We start from the raw sequence: 25,880 nt of genomic DNA, 5'->3' as shown, positions 1-25,880 counted from the left end.
AACAGACCAGGCTGTGAGACCAGAGAAGTCTAGCTATAGTTTTTCATTTATTCAATTCCACTCAAGTCAGCCCATGACAGAACACTAAAAGTGCCAATAAACCGTATAATTGAGTACAACTAGAGCATTTCAAATGCATGACATTACAAACTTTCAGTTAACAAATCCATGTAGCCTATTTGAAATTTATGTAGCCTAAATATAGGCTATATTTGCTAAAATCCAGTGAATTATTTACAAACACCATTTTAGATGAAAAGGTAACAATATAGAGGTAACGTCTTTCCAAATATAAAAATATATGAGTAGGAATTATAGGCTACATATTCTATAGAATAGCCTATAGCCTACGTATATAGTGATCTCTTTAATTTGCAGTGTATTTATCCATTTAATTTCTTCATTTACTTCCTGTAGCGTCTGTACTCTGTACTTTGAAATGTCCTCATGTGCACATGGACATGCAGACTTCCTCTTAAGCAATCCTCTGAGGTTATATCCAGGTATTGTAGGCCTAAATACAATATCTATACCATATCATATAGTACTCCAAGGTACTTCATGATGTGATGGTACTATGGCACATGTCTATAAATCTTTAGTATTTCCATACGCACAGAAAAACATGACAATACCATGTTTCAAAGGACGTGCTATTACCATGGTACCTTCTGGTACTTGTATGTAGTCTGTCCATAGTCCATAGTGACAAACATTTTAATAACAATGTTCTGCTGTGATGAGAGAGAGTACATGACATGTCAGTGCTGTTCATTTTTGAGAAAAACTCTTTCCTCAGTGTCTTCCGTGTCTAGGCTGAGTGTGTCACTTTGAGTGAGCATGGTTTCAGTCCTCGCCCTCGCGTTATTAGAAATGTTCTGCACTCCTTTGGCCAGCTTCCTTCGTGCCCTTTTTATCCACCACATCTTCTTCAACTTCTCGCACACATTATTTGGGCTCTCCAAACACAGCTCGGTAAGTAATCCCTGAGACTGTGCGGGCAGTTTATAGAGCGGCAGTCCCCTGAACAACACTGGCAGCTCCTCTTTAATGAAAAGTTCGTGACAGTCTAACTGCACAAGGACGAACCGCTGAGCAGCGCCGCCCTTCTGGCGGTCAGCTAAAATGCAGGCCAGGGCTGAAGCCAGCGTATCTGAGGAGTGTGTGGCAGAATTGCTTTGTTTTTCCACTGCAATGTTCCAGTAGCACTCGGCTCTCTGTAGTGTTGATGGACAAAGCAAAAGAAGGGCTTTGCCTCCGTGTTTCTGGATGTGATCAAGCTTGGAGTGGAGCCACGCTGCCGGCCCGAGAGAACCAAGCTCTGTTTGGTTCCACAGGTCGAGAAATACTCTGAAACCCAGCTCAGAAAGCAACAGGCCCAGCCTACACACCAACTGTGGGTCGGTGGCTGAGGAATGGAGCAACAACACCTGTCCCTTCATATCTAGAGAGAGAAGAGGTAAATTAAGTAAGTAAAAAAAAAAAAAAAAAAAAAAAAAAAAAATGCAGATCTTTCCTTATGCTTGAAAGCACAGAACCTGATTTCACCAAGTACAACATGTTCATTTTTGTTGATCCTGGAACAACATTCTGATCAACCAATCAGATTTGAGGGACAAGTTTACACTTTATGTCCAGTTTAGGCTTACAACCAGGGTTTGGTGCTTCTACATCAGTGTTATTCACCCTAATTTCCATCTGATTTTAGGGATAACTTATGATAGGGTTAGGTTTAGGGGTTAGGACTACATTTTCTGACAGGAATGTTGTTCCAGGATCAACAAAATATGTTGACCCAAAACGCGTGTAACTCGGCAAAATCAGGACGTGCACTTCTTACAGACATATACATGCATAAACAGCTTGTGTACCTTGAGAATGACATCTGTTCCATTTGCTAAGAGACACTGTGAGAGAGACATACAAGAATGTATTAAACATCAGACAAAAACATGTTTGAAACCACTGAAGGAAACTAAAACAGCGTAAGACACAGAAAAGGCCAAGATGGATGAAAGAACAGAAAATCAGACATGAAGGAGGAGGAGAAGAGACAGACAAAGAGCATGCTGAGATGGAATAAATATGTTCTACACAGATCAGCACAAAAATATGTGCCGCTGACAGAGACACATGAATAGAGCCATTGAGAGCAGAGAGACAAATGCAAAACGGACACAGAGTCTGTCCGGTCAACATCTCAAAAATCTCAACAAAAAACACTACTGTCTCTTTAAATCTTCTGGGCTCAGTAATATAAAGTTTCTGATCAGTTGTACTTTGGCAGAACAGTAGTTATCTAGCATAAAAATGCTGAATTTACTTTATAATCGTTGACACAACGATATATATGAAAAGTAACTGAGTTTATATATTGGCCAATTGATTTTTTAATAGCCACTGGCAATATCTAGACATCAAGTCGTTAAAATAGTGGCGATCTATTAATATAATATAATATATATATATGTATATATATATATATATATACATATATATGTTTTTTAATACAAGTCTGTCATATATTCACCATGATATATATATATCTCATGGTGAATATATGACAGATTTGTATATATATAAAAAAACATCACAAATACATTATTAATATACACAATTAAATTAAAATATATACAGTATAATAATAATAATTGTAAAAAAAATCATTCTATACATTGTGTTGTAGTTTCTTTGTTGCTGAGAGGAAAACGTCTTATTAAACAGAGATGCTGTAGACTGTAAAGACTTACATTTCAGTTTGTTCATCAGAAGAAGTACTCCAAAAATAGTCAGACAAACAAGGATCAGCGGTAGAAGAACAAGAAGGCTCCAGTACTGTCGTTCCACTAAAACAACATACACCATGAAACAACTGATAACATCTGTCATATATTCAGTACAGCAAATATTGGTTTTAACACATCGATCACACAAGCATCACTACGATTAAATGACAATGAATGGCAGCTTTAATTAAACAGGATATAGGTTTTTTCATAGATAAACTTACATCGATGTTGACAGTACAGCACAATCTTTCCATCCACTTTAACCTGCAGACAAACACACAAACATTGAATAATGTTTACCATGTTCATGGTCTGTTTGCACTAAAATTAGGAAATTAAAAAGGGAGATGATATCATACCTTCACACAGAGCTGCAAGTGATTCTGAGACGTGATATTCACAAAATTACCGGATGCCTGCAGAGCAAATATAGCATTATAGCATACCACTTTTTAACCAGATGGAAAAACAATTATTGACTTTGACCTCAGTCTGAGAGTAGATGTGATATTCAATTTCACATAAATGAAAATGAAACCAAACAAGATAGAAGTACGGCCTATTTAACATATTGTATTGTTGTGTACCTGGGAGTCATTCAGCTTCAAAAGTCCAAAAGTTTGAGATCACTAGTGAAAATGCATCTAATTTGCATTCTTTCGAATTTAGATAATACAAAATAGTTTGTTACTTATTATTACACAAAAAATAGGTTATACTTTATTATTATTATTATTATTATAAAACAGGGGTGTCCAAACTCAGTCCTGGAGGGCCACTGTTCTGCAGAGTTTAGCTCTAGCCTGCCTCAACACATCTACCTGGAAGTTTCTAGAATGCCTATAAGCCCTTGATTATCTGGTTCAGGTGTGTTTAATTGGGGTTGGAGCTAAACTCTGCAGGACAGTGGCCCTCCAGGAGCAGGATTGGACATCCCTGTTATAAAAGATCGACTCGATTACATCATTTGCAGTGCTTCATGGAAATAGGAGGAGCTAGAACTGTTTTTTTTTCTCACTAATTGGTGGAATTTTCTTTCCAGCATCATGGGTAATATTGTTTACACCATCGATTTTGCTGTTCAATTTTATACGAAAAAATAACATAGGCTGACAGGTTCAACAGAAGCAAATATCATCGATTAACAACCTTGTACCTCACAGCAAAGCTGTCTTTAAAGGTTTTTAAGTTATTGTTAAAAATTGACTTCCCAATGGAGAAACTGAATGGAGGTAACCGACTGTTGCACTCATTCCATTCATGTCAAACTTGACATATTCCCATATACTGTATTTACCCATAGCATTGTGCTGTTTTCCTCCCAATTCCTCAAGTGCTGCTGTTTGATTCCTTTAATTTCTCTGCATTGTCCATCAGCCTCGAGCTGACACGGCCACAGCTCAGCACTTATCCTGCAGGGTACCGTTAAAGTCCAGCTCATCACCGGCTCATCATCATTTGTCTTGATGTGGGCCACAGACACTGACATGCTTCTCAGGACATTGGCATTAAATTCTGCCGGAGAAAAACATTGTAGGTAAACAGAATGTCATTGAACGTTAGCTTTTATTTTCAAGAAAACCGTAGATCTTAGATCAGTATGGGGTTTCAGCAAAGGGTTTTTTCTTGCCTCAAGATGATTTAAATTGATTTACAATATAAGATATAACAAACATTAAAATAAGCCAAAGCAACTTCTTATTTTAATTCAGACCCACAACAACTGTTTGTCTTTTTAAAGAACCAGGGTTCCCACTGTCTTGAGAACCCATACAGTATGAGGTCTAATTTTAAAACTGTGGTTTCTAGACATGGAAAAGTCATGTATTTTGATGATTTATTTTCTAGTTATGCCAAGCTATAAAACATTTTATCAGGTAGAAGAAAAAAAAAACATTAAAAAATGTATAATTTTACAAAATATAAATCTGTTTTGAAAATCTATTTTTTATTAATCCTTAACCTTAACATATAAAAATATGATATTTATATCAGTATATTTTAAATATATACTTTTATTAATCCTTATCCAGAAAACCCCTAACAACTAGAAAAGTCATGGGGCCGTTTGTGGAATTTTGTTGTGGTTTTACCTGTTTTATTGTTTTCAAAGGGACAGTATTCTGAACGAACTTTATTCAGATCTTCTTTCCAAGCCTAAAGTGTATGCACAGACAAAGGGCATGTTAAAATGATGTACAAATGTGTTATACCTAGTGTTGTAGTACTCAAGATCGGTCTTTCTGAGGGTCTTGGTCTTGTCTCGGTCTCGTCCACATTTGTACTCTTTCTTGTTTCGTCAGACTAAGAGAGATTTTAAGAGGGTCAAGACCGCACTAAGTTGCCAGTGCATTTTCTGATTTATTTGTTAACATCACTAATGTGATTGGATGTAAAATGTCCTGCTTGAAAAGCAATCAATAACTTATTTCTAATTTGATTTCTTTTGTTACTGTTGTGCCCAGTCAGAAATCAATAAATGTGTATCTTTTAGATAAATTTAAAAAGTGCTGGTCTGGTCTTGGTCTTTACTCGGTCTCGTCCTGCCTTGATCTGGTCTCAACCCCTTAAAGTCTTGGTCTCAACACACATTGGTCTTGACTTGGTCTTGTATTGGTCTCAACCCCTCAAAGTCTTGTTCTTTTCTTAGTCTCAACACACATTGGTCTTGGTCTTGACTTGGTGTCGGTTTAGATGGTCTTGACCACAACACTAGTTTTAGCAGGCTTTATTTTGAGTGTGTGCATGTTTGAAAAGTACCTGGAAACACATGCAGTCAGTGATTGACTCCAGTGGAATGCTGTTATTTTCCAAGAGCTGAGAGAAAAAAAAAAAGGTATGATAAGTTACAAAGAAAAGGCAGGTGATGAAAAGAACAAACCGGTTTGCATAGTAAGCGCAATGAGCCTTCAGACATTATTCGCACAGAAGTAACGTGAAAGTTAACTGACCCAGCATTTGCCTTTTCTTCCACGTTTCACACACATAAATGGGGGTTTAGACGATTCGTTATCCTCATCGACCAGAACCTTAACCATACCCTCATATCTCTCAGTGATGATCCTGGGACCTAAAAATAATCAGCCAAACATGGAGTATTAAGTGAAATGCGGATGCTTTTTTATCATACATATGCTAAACATTAGGTAGTGCAAATAACGGTCACGGGTTGAGGTAGGGTTGAAGTGAGGACTCAAGGATGCAGAGGAATATGGGCTTTATTAAAGTAAAACAAAACACAAACAGAAACTACCCCATGGGGGAAAACACTACAGACTAGACTAGACTTGACTAGACAGGGAACACACACGACAGGAATCATCAGACAGGCAGGGTAACAACAGCGTGCGACAACGATCTGGCACAGGACAGCAAACACAAGGGGAATAAATAGGACAGCAAACAAGACAGGTAATGAGGGAGGACAGGTGGGGAAACTGAACCAATAATCAGATAATAAGATGGGTGGGGTCAGACAATGGACAAGAGAGCACATGACACAGGGAAGCATAACGAGACAAGCTATGTGCTCACATCAAACATGAAATCACATGACCAACAATAACCAATCGCTAGCCATGAGCTTACACAGAACAAGACACGAACATGCAGCTAATGAGAGACACTCATAAGACGTGCGTTCACACAAAAAAAAGATAACATGAACGCACGCAGCCAGTAAGAAACACAACTAGCTGCGTGTGACACAGCACAAGACAGAAACACAACAAGACACACAGACAAAGACAGGAGAATAAAGGAGTGTCAGGGCTCTGTCACAAAACCAAGAAACACACTAGACCGAACCCTAACAATAACCATTGTAGAACCTATTCGATCATTCCTAAATGCCATTATTAGCAAATTAGGAGTACTGTTTGAAATACATTTTAATATGGACTTAAATAGGGGAAGCTATTTTAAAGTCATAGAGATTAAGCAACACAATGAATCCAAACATACCTTTACACTGCTTTATGTCTTTGAGGTGTGGTGAGGAACATACTGCCAAGAGAAAAAACATATTAATGGTCACCCTCATAATATGGACATTTTGAATGACACATGCTGACATGTTACTGATTGGTAAATGAAAACATCATTGATACTTGCATGTGCCCTTCAGCATAAATAAATAGTTTAAATAACAAGGCTATGTAATATTGTGAAATGTTATTATGATCTAAAATAAAATGTTTTTTTTATTTTAAGTTTATTTTATTGTAATTGTAATTTATTCCTGTGATGGCATATCTAAAATTGTAATAAAAAAATATTTCACAATTTTATTGTAATTTATTCCTGTGATTCACTTTTTACTGTGTGTTCAACATGCAGCCTTGGTGAACATGTGAAAAAACTAATTATTATTCCAAACTTTGGACCGGTAGTCGTGTATGTGTATATAGAGTGAGTAAAAGCAACTGCTACCTTCTTTTAATGCAGGGATACGAACTTCTCGTAACTGAGGGGACGACACAACCCTGATCGTCATGCTTCTGCCAAAGTCAACATCGTCATACTCCACCAGAATCAGCTGCGTGACACAAAATTAAACACTGAGATTAAAATCAAGTCACCATTTTATGCAAAGATTTTCTTCACCACTGCTTGAATCAGGATTTTCTGGAAATTCTGCATTTGTTCACTGTTTACTTTTACAATGTACAATACACTAGACAATTTGAACTTGCCAAGCCTGCTAAAAAATGTTTATTTAATTATAAAATAAACTATTCATTTTAAAATTTCAAATACTACACTTTCATCATTACTAGTATAAATAAATAATTCGGTCAAGTTACTCATGCTTATTTATTTACTGAGAATTTGTAATGCTTTGGCTTTTTGAAAAATGTACAGTGTACAAGCAATCCAGCCTCACAGATCAGCCCACAGAGGAGAGCAATATGTGAACCGGCTGAGGATGAAATGAACACAGAGGTGACAGACTCACATTGAGAAGTTTGTGGGTTGCAGCAGAAGTCATTGTGAAGTCTAATCTCTTGCAGCGCTCTTGCTGCCTTTCTGCTGAGATGTAGCATATCGCAACTACATGAAGAGAAGACAAAGAGTCAAGCTTTATCATTGCACTACTACACGGCAAACAATAGTCTTTCAACAAAAGCATACTGTGTGAGAAAATGTAAATCCATTAGCAATGATAAAAAAATGAAGGACTAAGGGATATTTTGAGGTTCACTTGGCCTACCTTGATATGGGTATTCACAGAGAGAGTGTTCCTTCTGTTAAAATGAGCGAGGCATTAAAGGTTTTAATTAAAGATGAAATCGAATGCGGACACATTCTTTTTTCAAAATAAAATTGAAAATGTTGCTATGAATGAACAAAAGCTTACCCTTCGACCTTCTGGTGTGTTGCTTGGCGTGGAAACGCATCCTGAATCCAATTCTCCTGAAATTAGAAAAGTTTGTGATTATGTAAACCATATGTTTGTGTCCTACATTAGACCAACAACTGTAATATGCTGCTACTATAAGGACTTACCACTGTTTTCATCTTCATATTCTGATCCCTCAATATCGCTGCCCTCTTCATCCTCAGGATCTGGAGAAATACTCAAAGAGAGGTTGCTCCACAAGCATGGTGTACAATCCTTCCCATGACAGCACAATTTTGGCGTCACGTCCAGAGAACACACAAACACACGACCACATTCCACATCATGAACTACGAGAGGTTCTGTGCGTCTCACACTGCAGTTTGAAAGAGCCTAAAAACACAAACTTGGGTTATAATCTGATCAATATCTTGCTTGCCTGTATCTTCTAATAATCTTTGTATTACCATTTGAATTAATGCTGTTAATGATATGTATTATTGGCTCAAAATGTAAAAATCTATTAACAATATAACATTTAACAATATAAGATGCACATATTCATAAATAGATGTGCCTTAAAACAAAAATATTATCTGTATTTCAAAAAGAATTCTGTAATTATCAATCTCTAAAACATGGCGAAAGAAAAAATCATGTCAATGACATATAATTATATATAAACCTTTTTCTTCTTGTCCCCCCCCCCCATTGATCCTATGTGCTGTTTTACAAATATATATCAGAACTTACTGTAAATTCAGTTTACTTTTACAATGTTCAATATGCCTGACAATTTTAACTTAATATTTACTTAAATATAAAATAAAATATTTATTAGAAAGTTTTAGTAGGGTCAAGTTGCTCATACTTATTTATTTACTTAGAATTTTACATTTTTACTTCTATGTACTGTTTTAAATAATATCATATAATATGATATATTTTGTGAACTGGTCACCATGATATAGATCTTTTAAATTTATAATATTTTATATTTAAATGAATACAAGCAATTAATAAAAGCAAACTTGTTCAGTGAATGATTCATCAACCTGAGGACAGATGACGCTGTTTTCTGGTTTGTGTGCGACTCGTTCCAGTGAACACACACAGGCGCTGGCCAATAGGAGCAGTTGAACTCTCCACCACGTCAACTCCATTGCGCAACAGTTTCACTCTTGTATCCAACTAGACGCTTAACCGAAACTGGTTAAGAACAAAATCCCATAGATTATATCCTTCGCTATGTAGTCTCTATGAGGCTTTAAGGGACCCCAGAGGACCATAGTTCTGACCGGTTCGGTTACACAGTCCGAATCATCCGTCCAGTACTCGAGTCTCCTAGTGCAGGAAGCGCGAGAGCGCGCAGTTACGCAGCATATTGTCCCGGTAATCTGAAAGACGACAGAAAACGATCAGATACATTATTCCTTCATTTAAAGTCTTAATCTCCTGTTATACAATTTGAGCTTCTGGGGCCAGTTGCAGTTTATTCAACCGGCCACAGGTCCTAAACGAGCGTGTTCGCTAACAGTGTGTTCGCTAAGAAGTCACCTGGTTCCAGTATACCCAGGTGTGTCTCTGTGAATGACAGATTACCAGATATCGTGGGTGTTCATGAATCATGTTTGCTTCTTGGAATGTCTGGATTCCAGATACATTTTAAAGGGCAATGCGTACTGTTCTCATTTATTGTAACTCCTTTAAGTTGCCCATAAACGTATTTGGACACTTATGTCATATTTAGAACATCGAAATAATGACATTTATGGTAAAGATAGCACAGACACAGGTTTCAAGCTAAACATTTTATGAAAAGGAGTATGTTAGGTTTCAAATCATTTAAATAAAATTGGACATTGCTACGATTCAACTTTAAGACAACTTAGTGGACCAACTTAGTTAATAGCCTATAATGAACTACATCTAAATCACCAAAAACACCAGCTCATTAAACGTCATTAATAAGCAAAAATGACAGACACACACACACACACACACACACACACACACACACACACACACACACACACACACACACACACACACACACACACACACACACACACACACACACACACACACACACACACACACACACACACACACACACACACACAAAGTTCTGGAAAAAAAAGCCCCTGCAACATTTGTTTGTAGATGACATTTTTACAACTTTTTATGAAGTTGACATTTGTTACATTTTATTGTAAAAGTTCAAGGAAAGTAGTATTACTTAGTATCACTTGATATCAAACATTAAATCCAATTTTCTTTGTGTGAGTATAAAAATAATCTAGTTTTAAACTAGATTTTAAAATTATTTCCATTTTTTATCATCTCCGACGTCCTTATTTTTCATTGACCTTCATGTATTTTTAAGTGAGACAATTTAGCATTTTTATCAATTATTTTTGATTGTTTACGTACTATTAATGCCACCACTGGTATATAATTATATCACATACCTGAATTTTAAAATACATAATATTTTTTGGTTATGGTATGTTGATACTATAGGATGATATTGATTGCTTATGGTAAAAATGACAATAAAAGATCAAATATTACATCAGGAAAAAAATGCTCACCAAAACCCCCAAAAAACAATGCAAAATGTTACTTACTGCCCAGAAGTCTTAATTTTAATTCATGTTTCTGAAGCACTTCAATGTATTATGACGCCTCACATGACTTCGCTTTCATTGACACACATTCATTAAATGAGAATGTGTGAGTGAACTTTGAGTGTACATGAGAGACTCACCCCTCCCAACTAAAAATCAAAACACACACACACACACACACACACACACACACACACACACACACACACACACACACACACACACACACACACACACACAAATGCAAATTTGCTTTGTGGAAGAAAACGTCAGTATAACAAGATGTTTATGTGGTCATAATTAACAGGGCCGCTGTACTAGATATGAAATGTGATCTTGTATATTTACAGCCTTGTAAAACTATAACCAGGAAACTGCCAGGTGCAAAGTTCCATCTGGCGCATTCTCTGTAACCAAGTGAATTTGTTTAGCAGCCACTGATCTACGGCATATAGAATGTGTCTGTTTCACGTATCTTGGCAACTGGTTAATACTGGATTTAAGAGTCACAGTTAATAACTGACAGCAAACACCCAAAACAGGGAGCAATAGTGAGTTCATCCAGATGCTTCATTCTTGGATAATAAGGCTCATGTTTATAAAGCAAGGATTGTTATTACCAGCAACACCCCAAAAACACCCACCCCTGAAGCTGAATTCCTTTAGGGGAGACTGGGGATCCCTCAATACAAGAGCAACTGTCAGGTTGGGGCAAGTTGTCACATGTTTCATGTGTTGACCTGTAGGTATAAATCTATATAAAAGTAGCTTTTTGCACATCTAAAGCTGTTTTATTGAAATCAAATGACATGATTTAATGTGACTGAATCAACCTGACTGCTTATGTGTACTGTTGTAGAAATGTTTTAAGTCTTTAAAAAAAAAAAAAAAAAAAATCTGAATAAACAAGTTAGTTAGCATTCTCACCCTTTTTTTTTAATCTCTACCTTGAAAAAGGTGGCATTTCTCAGACCTGCCCCGTCACATTCATTAAATGTCTCTGTCAAAGAGCCGAGGTAATTTGACGCTTATAACGCAACAATTGTGCCTCAGAGATTATAATACACAGTTTGTGTTTTTGTGTGAAATCGTGAAAGTGTGAAAGAATTTGCCCTTTTCATCGCCTCTCGTGTAAGTATTTACATTTATTTGTCATTGTTTAGGGAGGGTATTATTTATTTATTTTTATATTTATATATTTTTTTGCAAATAAATCAATATTATTCCATAACACTGCATCTTAACATTTAGAGCATAAAAATAGTAATAAATGAATTACTCTGTGGCTGAAATATAATTAAACTCAAACTTTTGTGCAGTCAGGAGGCATTTCACCTTTACTACAGTATATTAACAGTGAAGTCACATAGCGCCACCTGCAGGCACTTTTATATAAGCCTATGAGCCTGACATTTGAAATATTAGTCCAAAACTGTAGAGAATGTAAACACTATCTAGCAATATAACTTCATATATCATGTCTTAACATAGAACATGGTTAACTTACACATGGTCACACAATTCCTCCTATGGGATAGATATAATAATGTGGCAGTTTCTGTGCTCAAACTGTGTCATTTTGTCTCAACAACATCTCAGATTACACTCTATTCAAAAGAGAAGTTGAAAAAAAAGAGGAAGTTCTCTTGCGGAACTCTTGAAAGTTAAAAGCAAAAAATGTTGATCACATAATAAATAGCCTCTGTATTCACAATAACTGAGAACCTGTTATTGTGGGAAAATTCTAAACACTTAACAGTATAACTAAACAGTTAAAGAAACTTCTCAAATGCTGATAGAAAAAAAGATCAACAGTATCTATAGGCTACTCATAAAAGCTTTAAAACAAGCACAATGATTTATATCCTTACATGTTATTCTATATCTTACCTTCTCAATTAGGGTAAAACTGTGACAAGTACCCAGGAAGTCACAGAGAATCAGGCCGGTTTTGTCCATTGTTACTTCACATTAATGGGACTTTTAAGTGCACACAAATGTCGAACCCACGTCCAAGTTTTGCCCTTATGAAGGGTTCAAGAGACTCTGATTACAAATAGAAGGGGAGGTTTCTTCAACCGGTCAATAATAGCCAATCGCATGATGTGGACAGGAGTTTAAAGGCAGTGTGTGTTTCGAGGTCTGTTTTCTGAGCAGGTCATGATGGATCGAGCAGCTCTCAGACTGATTCTCTTGGGCGTCTTTCTCATCTCAGCCAGTTCACAACTTGTAAAGAAGGTGAGGGTTAACGCTCAAGATGTGAGCAATTAACATCTAAGGCAATGTATGTCTTTGGGGTACAAAGTCAGATAAAGGCAAAGATAACCAAAGCCTGTACATTTCTAAGCCTCTAAATTATCAACATGATCAAAACTTTGCTAGAAAATCTGCATAATCTACTTACTACATGCCTTCTGCCCTGTGATTAATAGCTTATACCCTTTTTAACAAGTGCAAGGCCTTTTAGTTTAATTATAAAATTGTGGTACTTGTGTCTTTTAGCTGTGAACTCTTTAATGAGAGTAAGCTTAAGCATAACTTTTATATTGATATTAATCTTTCAAGACGAACATTTATTGGGCGGGAGAAACGTAGGTTTTCTTGTTTATCAATATATTATTTATTAGGAAAATTAAAAATGTATAAAATACAAAAGGCTTTTGAGTATTGTTTATTTGTACATCTCTCAATCATCATTGTATTGCACTGCATTATTTATTTATTTTGCCCCATAATTAAAACTACAAATCTTTGATCATAAAATTAAGCATTTAAATATTAACTACATTATTGGGAGATATGATCAGTGACAACTGATATTTATATGCATTTACTGTTATACAGATTGATTTACATTACATCGGAACTTCAGCATTTTGGACATAAATATTGACATCTGCACCAAATTGCATATTTTCTAATCAGTTCGGGTCTCTGAATAAAGTTGATTGTGTGTGTTATTTCCATATGAGTCATAAAAACCCTGTATTAAATATATGATACAAAACACATATGCACGCTTTCTAATACTTTTCTCATGTTTTGTCTAGGTTCAGTAAACAAAAAAAAAATTAATGATATTTTTCAGATTATTATTTTAAATGTTAGGCTTTAAACTGATTAAATACCTACCTTTGAGATGAAGATCTAGGTGAACCATGTATTTGTTTACATTTTTTATGTTTAATATGTGGTAAGATGTGATTGACCGTTCAGTCAAACCGTATTTTCTTTCAGTCCAAAGGCCTTTTCTCTAAGTCATTTACGAGCAGTAGCTTATGTTTGAGCAATCCCACGCAAAAAGGAGTGCAAATGTGCATCACAGCTGTATACACAGAAAGTGTTTTTGTGTTCCACTACGCTGCTTTTTAACTGTCTTCTAGGTTAATATGCTATAGCCTATAGTGTTTGTCCGTTGCGTCTCACGCAGTTTTTGAGACGCCATGTCATGTTCAAATTTTTTTTACGCGCTCAGTGTTTCAGTTTCAATGTATAGTATGACCAGCATATATCACTACGAAGCCCCTGAAACGTGTTCTCGGGGGAGCTCAAAAGCATTGAGTTAGGCTATTATTTTTCCTCCCATCTCATATTTTTATCCATATTTTTTTAGGGGATCCGTATACACCAAATAAATAAATAATTTAATACATGCACATGAAAAATGTATTTACGTAAAGATTAGCATCTTACCTGTGTATGGGTGATAATGTGACATTCAGCATTGACATGGGCAACAGGCAGCAAAATATTAGGAAATAGGCTATACCTCAATTGTCCCAGAATACCACATACTAAATAAACATATTTTAAGAGTAGGCTACCTTCTGGTGTCTCAACAGAAACAAAATGTGGATATATACAGCTTCTACATTAACTCCACGGTCACCAGTCGCTACGCCACAACCGTCATCACAAGCCGTGTGGCGAACACAGTGAATGAATCTCAAGAGATCCAGTTTGAGGTCAAGATACCCAAGAATGCCTTCATCAGCAAATTCAGAATGTAGGGAAATTCAATGCTCTTAAGCATAAACATGTCTGAAATTCGGCAATTCTATAAAGACAAAACTAGCAAGCTAATTTTGAAGTCTGTTTAATGTGTGTGAGGCTTTTCTTTTCTCCATAGGACCATAGAGGGGAAGATATATGATGGTGTTGTGAAGGAAAAGCAGGAAGCTCAGCAACAGTACAGTCGAGCAGTATCTCGAGGAGAAAGTGCTGGACTGATCAAGTACTGGACATTCAAAATAAATAGATCCATTAAATGTGTTTTTATAGCATGTTTAGTAATATGCTGGAATTAATTTGTATTTCAGATCTGTTGGAAGGACTTTAGAAGACTTTAAAACTTCAGTGACAGTGGCTGCTTTTAGTAAAGTGACTTTTGAGTTGACTTACGAAGAACTGCTAAAGCGTCGCCTTGGCAAATATGAGCTACTCATCAATGCCCAACCAATGCAGCCGGTGGCGGACTTCAAGGTAGGAGAAGAAACAAAGAGGGAAATAGATCATCAATTAAGCTGGATAGAAAGATCATATTTCTTTTACTCACTTTAGATGGATGTTCACATACAAGAGAAACCAGGAATTTCCTTCTTGGAGGTAAAAGGAGATTTGAGCTCCGATGATCTGGCCAATGCCATCAAAACCACCAGAGCAGACAAAGACGTAAGAGCTTAAAATGAGGGGTAAAACACTCAGCTTAAATGTTCTCATTATGATACCACACTTCAAACAAAGTTAACAGAGGACCAAACTGATCATTTCAGGCATGGGTGACCTTCTACCCCACTCGAGATCAACAGACCAAGTGTAAAAGCTGTGGAGAAAATGGACTGAATGGTGACCTGCTTATAACATACGATGTCAAGAGACCAAATCATCAAGGAGAAGTCATGGTACATTTTCAATAACATACTTTACGACAGTAAAATAAATTTGCCAAAGGATTTTGAAAGACTATGTAAAAAGACATGAATGATATTCAGAATTTACTTTTGTTTTCTCTCAGGTATCAAATGGCTATTTTGTCCACTACTTTGCACCCTCTGATGTTCCACGTATTCCCAAAAATGTGGTTTTTATCATTGACCGGAGCGGTTCCATGAGCGGCAGAAAAATACATCAGGTAAATGTTAACGTTAAGTTCAGCGAAATCAATTAAAAGGAAATAACAACCAATGCATTTTTATGGCAAAACCCTTGAAGGACATTTTTAAAGGTCCCATGACATGAAATTTTCACTTTCTGAGGTTTTTTAACATTAATACGAGTTCCCCTAGCCTGTATATGGTCCCCAAGTTTCTAGAAATTTCAATCGGTGTAAATCGAGCTGTTGCTATCTTTCTCTGCCTTTGAGAAAATGGAAGCTCAATCGCGCTGATCTTGAATCTCCTCCTTGTGACGTTATAAGGAGGAATGTTACTACGGTGGCCCAGTAGTGCACAACACAACGAAATGTAAAAAGCAAACATAAGTTCACAACACAACGAAATAAAGCCACAACACAACGGAAACAAGCCACAACACAACGGAAACAAGCCACAACACAACGGAAAATCCACAACACAACGAAATAAAGCCACAACACAACGGAAATAAGACACAACACAACGGAAAATCCACAACACAACGAAATAAGGCCACAACACAACGGAAATGCTCCCGACCACTAGAGGGCTCTCGGAGCCCAGTAAAGTTAGTTTTCCAAGCCATTGTTCATTAGAGAGTCAGCAGTCTATAAAAATATATCAACACCACGATTAGTTTTAACAGTATGTAGCTAACCATTGTTTATCGACATTTATTAATTCAAAATCACCTACGTGCATTATAGCTGCATATTTATACTCTAGAATGCTTTGACGCGCTACCACAGCGCATTATCCCTGAGGGAACGTCTACCAATTCCTCCAAGTTGTTAAAACGTATAATTTGTTTTAATTAAAATTACTTTTAACATTCAAAAACAGACATATTCAAAATCCAAAGCTTGATTGTATTTGATAGTAGACTGACTTAATATGACTTTTATAATGACTTATAATGACTTTTTTTCCAATACCCTTCATGTATTTACAGTAATTAACAATTATTTTTTTTAGGAAATTTCTGTAAAAGTTTTTTTTTCTTTTATCATGTTCCTAGTGACCAGACTGACTTATTATAGGTGGAATTGTGCCAATTCCTTCCTATTTCACCAAATGGTTTTTATTTTTATTTATCAAATTATATTATAATAAATTATACGTTTTAACCACTTGGTGGAATTGCCAGACGTGCCCTGCGCTGTGGAAGCGCGTCCAAGCATTCTCGAGTATAAATCAAATACGCAGCTATAATTCATGTAGGTTATTTTGAAGTAATATTTTATGTTGATATACACTGTTAAAACTAATCGTGGTATTTATATATAAAGACTGCTGACTCTAGAACAATGGCTTGGAAAACTAACTTTACTGGGCTCCAAGAGCCCTCTAGTGGTCGGGGGAGCATTTCCGTTGTGTTGTGGCTTTATTTCGTTGTGTTGTAGATTTTCCGTTGTGTTGTAGATTTTCCGTTGTGTTGTGGCTTATTTCCGTTGTGTTGTGGCTTTATTTCGTTGTGTTGTGGATTTTCCGTTGTGTTGTGGCTTATTTCCGTTGTGTTGTGGCTTTATTTCGTTGTGTTGTGGCTTGTTTCCGTTGTGTTGTGAACTTATGTTTGCTTTTTACATTTCGTTGTGTTGTGCACTACTGGGCCACCGTATGTTACCTCCCCTGTCTCTGCTTTGCCCGCCCAGGCGCCCAGAGAATATTTTCCGCCCATGAGAAAATGAGCTAGGAAGTAGGAACGCGCGCGCGCAATTTTAGTTTGTCCACGAGAGATATCATGGCTTTTGAGCGAGCGAAGCATAACAATTGCTCAATAATTGGATGCAACGTTACAAATGAACACCGAAGGGTTAATACAGAGCTGGGCTTGCTGAACGTCTGAAACTAAAGTCTGGATCACTCTCTTTGGCTCAGCTACACACCTCGGAACAGTAAGTCAACTAATGATAAGTGTGTTGCTTTACTGTTTATGGTTGCCTAGACTGTTACACGTAGAATGTGGCTGTCACATTAGCTATGCAGCTATGCAGTTTATGTGTGTGAATACACACACTCACTGTAACGCGAGTGTTGTACACTTCTTTGTTATTTGGATAACCGTTTTCCTGTTGGTTATACGGCGCGCGCAATATCCGCATTTCAAGATCGCAGAGCTTGATGATGTAATTGTAATAAGATAAATTACAGATGTTAGTTACAGATCTCTCATGAAAAGGCAACAGTAGGTTAGCGTTAGCTACATGATAATAACTGTAAACCATCCGAATAAAGTACCGTATCCAGACATAATATTTTAAACTAACCATTCGGAAACGTCCTGCTGGAGCCGCTGAGTTGTTGCTCTCCATCCGGATCAGATTCTGGGTCAAACTGAAATGCTTGAACGACTGCGTGTCTTCGTGCCATTGCTATATCCAACGTTAACATGCACGGACCGGTACCGTTGCGCAAGATGGTCAAGGCCACACCCACCCTCCACCTTGCGCCGCCTTTCTCCTCCTCATTAGTATTTAAAGCTACAGACACCGAAACGGCCTGTCTGAAGGAAGCTCATTCTGGGACTGGCTTGTAGTGGCTATAATTCTGCACCGAGGCTGAATTTTTGAAAAGAGATTTCAGATACAGTACTAGGGACCACTAAGGCCTATATTAAAGCCTACAAAAAGTAGCATGTCATGGGACCTTTAAAGGATCTTGCAGCATTGTGCATTTATATGTTAAAATAACAAGGATTTATGTATTGAAATCATTGTAGAGAATAACTTAAATAAAGTGTTTCTTTAGACTCGTTTGGCACTGCTAAAGATTTTAAGTGATCTTGATGAGGATGACCACTTTGGATTGATCACTTTCGACAGTGAAATTAAAACATGGAAGAATGAACTCCTGAAAGCTACCAAGGAAAACCTGGAGACTGCAAAATCTTTTGTGAAGGAGATCAGCGATAGAGGAGGTGTGTTCCTAACTCTAAATGGGGAGTAAGAAAGTTGTACCTCAATGTGACACAACTATGTTTGTTCTTCCTTTAGCCACAGACATTAACGCTGCAGTTCTAGCAGGAGTGGACATGATCAATCGACATCCACGAGAAGGAACCGCCTCCATCCTGATCCTGCTGACTGATGGAGATCCCACTTCAGGCACAGATTCACTGACAAACACAAGCTAATGTGTTTTATCCTAACACTAGTTCACTCAGTGTAATTAGAAGACCTGTTAATAAAAGGTTTTAGATCTAATTAAAATACATGCAGAACCAATGACCAATTTAGTTATTGTGTTTTTCAGGAAGAGAAAATAATAAGAAATATGAAATTGCCCATTACATTCGTTGCTTTTTGAACACTCAAAAAATGTCATGATTTTCAAGCATGTAGTGTTGGTAGTCTGACTTATTCTTCCTCTCTAACAGGTGAAACTAACAAAGAGAGGATAATGGCCAATGTGAAAGAGGCTATTGGTCTAAAGTTTCCCCTCTATTGTCTTGGTTTTGGATATGATGTTAACTTTGACTTCCTGACAAAGATGTCACTGGAAAATGGTGGAGTTGCTCGCAGGATTTATGAAGATTCGGACGCTGATCTACAGCTGCAGGTGAACGACAGCGAATCAGCTGTGAATTCCTCCTCAGTGCTGATCTGTTCTGTGTTTCAATGCATTTAAACCCTTTATTTCGGTTTGTTCTGTAGGGCTTCTATGACGAAGTTGCCGTCCCTCTCCTCGCTGATATTCAACTTAAATACACAGGAGGGACAAACCTTACCAAGACCAGCTTTAGCCTGTACTTCAACGGCTCTGAGATTGTGGTATCGGGACAAATCACAGACAACAGTGTGGAGAGTTTCACCACTGAAGTCATTGCAGTATCAGTAAGATCATCATGGTGCTTTACAATATATCAAACTGGTAGGGATTGAGTGGGCTGTTTTTTATCGACAGTCTCAACCGAGGTCATTATACTGGATATTTGGATCATTGATGATCAATTGTTTAAGAGTTTGGAATAATGGTCACTTTGTTTTCCGATAAAGTTATTGATGAAAGTGGTAATGACTGCATTCCTGATGATAGTGTTCACTAGTATTTTTATTTCTGAGCAGAAAGGCAGTAATGTGACGTATCATGAAACTGTAATGGCGAAAGACCCCAGTGATGTCCCACCTGAGAAAGAGGATTTCATGCCGAGACTGTGGGCCTACCTTACAGTGAAGCAAATTCTGGAAAGGCAGTAAGTTTATTTACATATATAAAGTACATACTAATGTAAACAACTGTCACATCATAGGACAGTGAAAATTAACCATATAATCCTAAAGATCAGGTTAAAACGGTGCTTTTTAGAATATAGTTTGAGGCCAATAACACACCATTTTACAGATAGTTCTTCTTAACATTGCTTGTGTCAGATTCATTATCCCAAGCATATCCCAAAATTTGCCTGGATGGAGGAATATGCCTGCAATATGGAATCAAACTGATCTGTCTATCTGTGTTCTCTCTACATTTCTGTCTCAGAGTGCTTCAGGAGAAAGAGGATGAAAAGAAAGAAGCTCTCAAACTGTCCCTGAAATACCAGTTTGTCACGTCCCTCACCTCTATGGTCGTCACGAAGCCACAGGAAGATGAAGTAGAAGTTGCCAACAAACCCACAGAGGGAGGAGAGGCATCCAATGAAGACATATCTACATCTCATGGTATAATAATGGGACAAATGGCTGTTGGTAAGAACTGAGAAATTAACTATGTTAACTATGTTGACCTTTTGACTAAGGAATCTAACCGTCTGTTGGGAAAAAAAGGATGTTGATTTAAAAAGTGACATCTTTCTCATTATTATTTTATTAGCAAACTTCCCTATTAAAAAGGCTTATCTAGGTAAGTTATAAAATGATGAACTAACAGTAAAAAGATTTGATGTGTGGTCAGAACTGTATCGACACGTTATAGTTGTTCTCCAAATATGTCCTAAATGTCCTAAATATAAGCATGTCTTACCTCTTGAATTTGTTTTTATTCCAGCCGCACCTGACCCGTGGGCCGGTGGTATGGCAAATTATTTTCTCCTTTATTTAAAAAAAAATCGTATTTTATTTGTTGTGTTTTTTTAAATTACTATTATTTATTTAGTGTTCTTTATTTCATAGATAACCTGTACAGTCTTCATTATTCCTTTCTCTATGGTAAGTTAAAATATTTTTCTTCTTGAAGTAAAACAGTTTAATTTTTATTTCAGTGTTTAGTATGTAAAATGCTAAAGGGGGTTGTTAGTTATGATTCACAACACAACCCCTTCAGCTGTGATCTTATTCATTTTATTAAAAAAGGTTGTTATTAAGGAAACTATTTTAATGAAGTGGCATATTACTTATACAGCGCTTGGCATAGCAATGCATTGCATTGAAATAGACGTGTTAGCACGACTGGAATGCTGCATTGACCAATCAGATGAGGATTTGACAGTTCACGGTTTTCTGGGAGATTAATTGTGGGAGTGGATTAAAAATGAAAAATATTTCAGTCATGCTCACAATGTGAAAATGCTCCTTCTTTTCAGATGATTTTCATTCACCACCGACTTGTAAGTTTTTCAATTTACAGTATTGTAGGTTTTTTACTTGCATTTATTTAGTCTCAGACTCAGACGGCATTTGTAGGCTACAAAATCATGATAATAGTTTTGGTTTCTTATTGGTTATCAATAATAAAGACACCCATACTTTGTTAAGAATGTTAATTGTAATTGTAGCAAGCTTTTTATTATAGCTGATGTATGTAATTGGTGCCAATTACACACGTCACCTTTAAAAACAAAGACTAAATATAGGCCTACTGTAATGAATTAAGTATGTGGATTTACATCTTTTTTTCTTCTTTTTTTTAGTAGACCTAGTAGACGTAGAAGTAACGCTTACAACTGAGTTACCTGAAGTGCAAGGTACTGTAGATAACATTTTTCAAACTCATTTATTTGTTTCGTGAGCACCTATTTTACAAAATAATCCTGGTATTCACACTCCAAAAGTTCGTAGCAACCGGTTCCTGCTGCCTTCTGCTGGTCAGTCTAAGCCACTTTGTTTTGACGTTCCTGTTCCTCACAAACTCAAACTGCTACATGATTCTGCTTCAGGTCAGTCATTATGAGCTGTTTGTTCTACATGTGAATCTGTTTAACAGGCTATTGGTCTTATAGTGATATTTTCTGTGCATCCTAGAGTTCATTATGAATGGAGAGTCTGTGAGTGAACAAAATGGATTTCATCAAATTGCTTTTCATTACAAAACTAACCATCACTTGACAATAAGCACAACGTATATCAGTTACCGAAATGGACAGGATGATGTGCAGTTTTTGTGGGGCCAGACACCGACCCAACATGATACAGAGGGGTATAGGCCTACTATAGAGGTTCACAGCATGCACTGTCAATGACAAAAACGACCCTTACAAAAAAGAAGTTTACTCAAGTGTGCTATTAGTATACTTCTTTTGACTTCACTTGCTGTGTTTACTCTTTTGATTGAGCAGCCTATTAAAAACTATTTCACATAATTTTACAAACCATCATATGCACAATTAAGAATCTCACAGGAATAAGTAGGTCACCCTTTTGTCACATACTATTTCTCGCCTACTACAGTATATAGTAGGGAAGTGTGCAATTTCGCATGGCAATCCATGTTTTCACTGTTTCAATCATCAAACATTAAAAAGCAAGTAAATCAAACCTGCCATACCGAATGAAACGTCTACCCAGGACGAGTTACAGGACCGTGCAAGCTTTGGGGTGTCGATGAAAGTGATCTACTCCATCTATGTTTTGATCATCAACCCGATCTGGAGTCTTTGACAATAACGCGATTTTCTCCGTTTTTTGTTTAAAATGTTAATGGTTGGGAACCTTTTTTTAAAAAAACTAGCGGGTAAAGGTAGGCTATATTAAAAGTATAAAGGTATTATAAAGTATAAAAATTAATACCTAAATAGGAACATAGTACTTAAAGTGGAAAAAGAACAGTTATAAATAGTAAGTTATAAGTATGATGTTAAGTACTCTTAAGGAAAACTTACAAGTAGTTCATTGAGAGTATACTTCAAAGTTTACTTTCATAAACTAAAAAATGTGCTACAAGTATTTAACTAGGCTATAAGTTCACTTGTAGTTTAATTGCAGTATGAAAAATGTTTACTGGTACACTTAAAGTATAGTTAAATGTATACTTTTATACAAAAAAGGCAAATTAAGTCCCAAGTATTTTTGAAATAGTACACTTAACTAGTACATGTACATTGATATTAGTATACTTACTATATAAAGTATACTTAAAATATACTTGAACTTTACTTAAGTATACTTATTTTTTGTAAGGGAATATACGAGTATTTTACTGAATCTTCTGCTCATTAACTTTTATCTGTTTGTCAACAGTTTTATTGAGATACAATAGAGGCAGAATTCACTCATGATTTGCTCTGTATCAACAGTGTGTCTCTGGTTGTACTTGATAAAGAAATGAACGTCACCATGGGAAATATTGGTGTTGTTATTCTTCTTCAAAAGAAAGATGAGGTCATGTTTTTGTGGCCTGCCATTTGGGAATATCCAAAAGATGTCAACTTGACAGGCATTTTAGGTAAGAAAGCAAATCACTGTCTAAACATTATTTTTCATCTCTTGGCTCTTATACTGAAGAAAAGCTGCAACAGTAGATCATGGTGCACATTAATAATCTTTAATCTGTCAACCATTTCAGAAGAACAATGTGACTGTTCAGAATAGCATGCTTGTTCTTACTATTGCTGAAGTATATAGTACATATATATACAAGAAAGCACACTGCTGAGCTTTGTATCCCATAATGCAGTGCAACCTTACTCCCAAGGCTGTGCTTTACTCCACTTTTAGAAACACACTCGCAAACTTCCCTAAGCTTTTTTAACCGCTACCTTAAGCTGACTGTTTTTACACAGTTATAGTTATTTGTGTAATTTTTTATATTTTCACCAACAGTCCATACAGGCCTATAGAATAGTGCAACGTATAAGCAACGACGTACTGTATATCCAAGTGAATGAGATGAAGGGAAGATAGTGAGGGAAGGGCATACAAAAAGTTAAACGCAGCCCAAGATGACAACTGGACACCACTTGCTATAAATTAAACAAGGGTCTGAGGTCATATGACAAATGTACAGTAGTAGACTATTGATTGAAACCATGGAAAAAAGCTAATGTTAGTAATGGCTACAGAGTATGTGATAAGCCATGTACAAAATATGTGAATTATACGAATATAAGAATGTCAGTGATCTTAAAGTGTCTATTATGTACAGTGGTTAGCTAACAACTATTTATTGTTATTAAATTGATTGTTTTGGATAAATTGTTTTCATTGAACCAACACTGGTGACAAGTAACTATGTGTGGATGATCTTTAAGGAAAACCCAAAATTTCATATGAGGAGATTGAAGGATCGCAAACACCAACTCTGAAGATAATTGACAAGGAGGTGAAGACGTCTTTGTAAGTGATTAAATTAATAAATACATACAGACTTCCATAAATCTGCATGCAGCTCATTTAAAATATGTACTGTGTTGCCCTTTATGGTTATATATTTAATTTATGAATGTATAGTATTTAATGAAACTTGTGTCTATAGGGAGACTGTCAGCGATTACAGACTTCATTCAACTCCTGTTCGAGAATGTTGGCTTGTACCGTTCCAGGCTGTGATGGAGGACGAGATTTCTAATTTCACTGTTACTCAGCTGTAGCATTGACAGAGTTGATAAACAATGTTTTCCCATATATTTTGATGGTCTGTTTTAAGCACAGTACATTTTTCAATGGTTCAATCCCATCTGGTCTAATTGTTAAAACTGACCAAAGGGAGTATGGCATTGTCTGTGGCACTGCTTTCTCAAGATGTGAACAAATAAAAAGCAGTCAAATAACAGGTTTCCATTCAAGACTTGCTTATAATTGTCTAGAACATTTTTAGCTTGATTTGCTTCTTTCTAAAATCCACTTCAGCTTTTCCTTGGGTTAATCCAGTTTTTAATCACAGTACAATATTAAAAATAAAGGTTCAAATGGGGGTTTTGCATAGAAGGACCAATTTGTGTACAGTTCTTAAAATATACATTTTTCTTCCTTATAGCCTTCGTCCGAAAGCTTTAAAATTCTGCCTTCGGATGAAGAATTCCAAGGTACGAAGGCACACATCTGAATCCAATGTTAGATTCAACATAGATGAATCCTTTACTGCCTTTGTCCACAATCCACAATCCTTTGCGTTCCATTGTGTAACAGTTGAGCTAAAAAAAAATAAAGATGGCATCTGAAAAATGGGTGGTCGGTTTTGTGTAAATGTAAGTTTACGTTTTCCACATTTAGGATTGTAGTTATTAAATATTTACTTAGTTATCACCAAACCTCTATTTTGCTGTAGATCTTTAAACCGTTATGCTGCCTCAGAAGTCTGTTTTGAATCAGTTTTTTGAGGTACCTTCATGCACAAATGTTGCCTACAAAATCATTACCTGATAGGGCAGCGAAGCAACAAGTCAGCTGCCTAAGCTTTCTGACGCAGCCTTGGTGTAAAGAACGTTTTTCCTACAGTATGTAAAGAACCTTTTAGTTCCATGGTTCTTCATGGAACCATTGATGCCAATAAATAACCTTTCCTTTTAAAATCAAGTCAAACTACACCATCTTTTGATGAACAAACCCTTTGAGAAGTCTGCAAATTAATTCTCAAAACATTAAAAGAATGTACAATGTATCCTATACAGTTGTTTGGTTATTTAACATTTTCACAAAAATTGTTCCATTGAAATACCAGAAAACCATTGCTAACTCAAAAGGTAGTCCGAAATTCCTTAGTGTCCATTGGTCATTGTGGCATCACTCATGGAAACGTTCTACACATTTGTTTAAAAAGCAAAACACTTATTGTTAATGCCAGTACACAGTCATTCAAGTATGTAAACAACATATTTTATGGAATAAATCATGTTATT

General features: G+C 36.4%; 2 protein-coding genes across 4 annotated transcripts; one reads left to right on the top strand and one right to left on the bottom strand.

Moving 5' to 3' along the window:
- Positions 1-29: 29 nt before the first annotated feature.
- il17rc (interleukin 17 receptor C) lies at positions 30-9,527 on the bottom strand. The gene is made up of 16 exons (XM_081357708.1): positions 9,186-9,527; positions 8,298-8,523; positions 8,149-8,204; positions 8,002-8,035; positions 7,747-7,841; positions 7,221-7,326; positions 6,753-6,794; positions 5,741-5,859; positions 5,550-5,606; positions 4,883-4,946; positions 4,087-4,304; positions 3,149-3,205; positions 3,011-3,053; positions 2,751-2,846; positions 1,872-1,907; positions 30-1,444 (listed from the first exon to the last, which is right to left on the bottom strand). Exons 1-16 carry the CDS (start codon positions 9,291-9,293, stop codon positions 762-764), a joined length of 2,040 nt encoding a protein of 679 aa, XP_081213834.1. The 5' UTR covers positions 9,294-9,527; the 3' UTR covers positions 30-761.
- Positions 9,528-12,872: 3,345 nt separating this feature from the next.
- Positions 12,873-25,640, top strand: LOC308685556 (inter-alpha-trypsin inhibitor heavy chain H3-like). Of its 3 annotated transcripts, XM_081357410.1 has the most exons (23): positions 12,873-12,998; positions 14,603-14,766; positions 14,890-14,994; positions 15,080-15,242; positions 15,321-15,431; positions 15,533-15,661; positions 15,775-15,891; positions 18,641-18,809; positions 18,886-18,996; positions 19,269-19,450; positions 19,546-19,725; positions 19,957-20,084; positions 20,372-20,577; positions 20,702-20,731; positions 20,876-20,899; positions 21,001-21,036; positions 21,411-21,434; positions 21,738-21,791; positions 21,879-21,983; positions 22,069-22,243; positions 23,340-23,488; positions 24,294-24,378; positions 24,518-25,201. In XM_081357410.1, the coding sequence occupies exons 1-23, from the start codon at positions 12,921-12,923 to the stop codon at positions 24,630-24,632; spliced, it is 2,640 nt and encodes an 879-aa protein (XP_081213536.1). In that variant the 5' UTR covers positions 12,873-12,920; the 3' UTR covers positions 24,633-25,201. The 3 variants fall into 3 exon arrangements, with proteins under 3 accessions (XP_081213536.1, XP_081213537.1, XP_081213538.1); XM_081357411.1 differs by lacking the exon at positions 20,702-20,731 and having other exon boundaries at positions 24,518-25,640; XM_081357412.1 differs by lacking the exon at positions 20,702-20,731 and having other exon boundaries at positions 20,372-20,550.
- The last annotated feature ends 240 nt before the right edge of the window (positions 25,641-25,880 follow it).

This window comes from Scardinius erythrophthalmus (genome assembly GCF_964197995.2).
Source record: "Scardinius erythrophthalmus genome assembly, chromosome: 25".
Classification (NCBI taxonomy): domain Eukaryota; kingdom Metazoa; phylum Chordata; class Actinopteri; order Cypriniformes; family Leuciscidae; genus Scardinius; species Scardinius erythrophthalmus.
This window is presented reverse-complemented; position numbering and strand designations above follow the sequence as displayed.

Coding starts and splice junctions, on each gene's coding strand:
- il17rc (XM_081357708.1), bottom strand. CDS start 9,293: ATGGAGTTGACGTGGTGGAGAGTTCAACTGCTCCTATTGGCCAGCGCC. Junction 8,205..8,297: donor ATATGAAGATGAAAACAGTG/GTAAGTCCTTAT, acceptor TTCTAATTTCAG/GAGAATTGGATTCAGGATGC. Junction 3,054..3,148: donor ACTTGCAGCTCTGTGTGAAG/GTATGATATCAT, acceptor GTTTGTCTGCAG/GTTAAAGTGGATGGAAAGAT.
- LOC308685556 (XM_081357410.1), top strand. CDS start 12,921: ATGATGGATCGAGCAGCTCTCAGACTGATTCTCTTGGGCGTCTTTCTC. Junction 15,243..15,320: donor AGCCGGTGGCGGACTTCAAG/GTAGGAGAAGAA, acceptor TACTCACTTTAG/ATGGATGTTCACATACAAGA. Junction 18,997..19,268: donor TGATGGAGATCCCACTTCAG/GCACAGATTCAC, acceptor CCTCTCTAACAG/GTGAAACTAACAAAGAGAGG.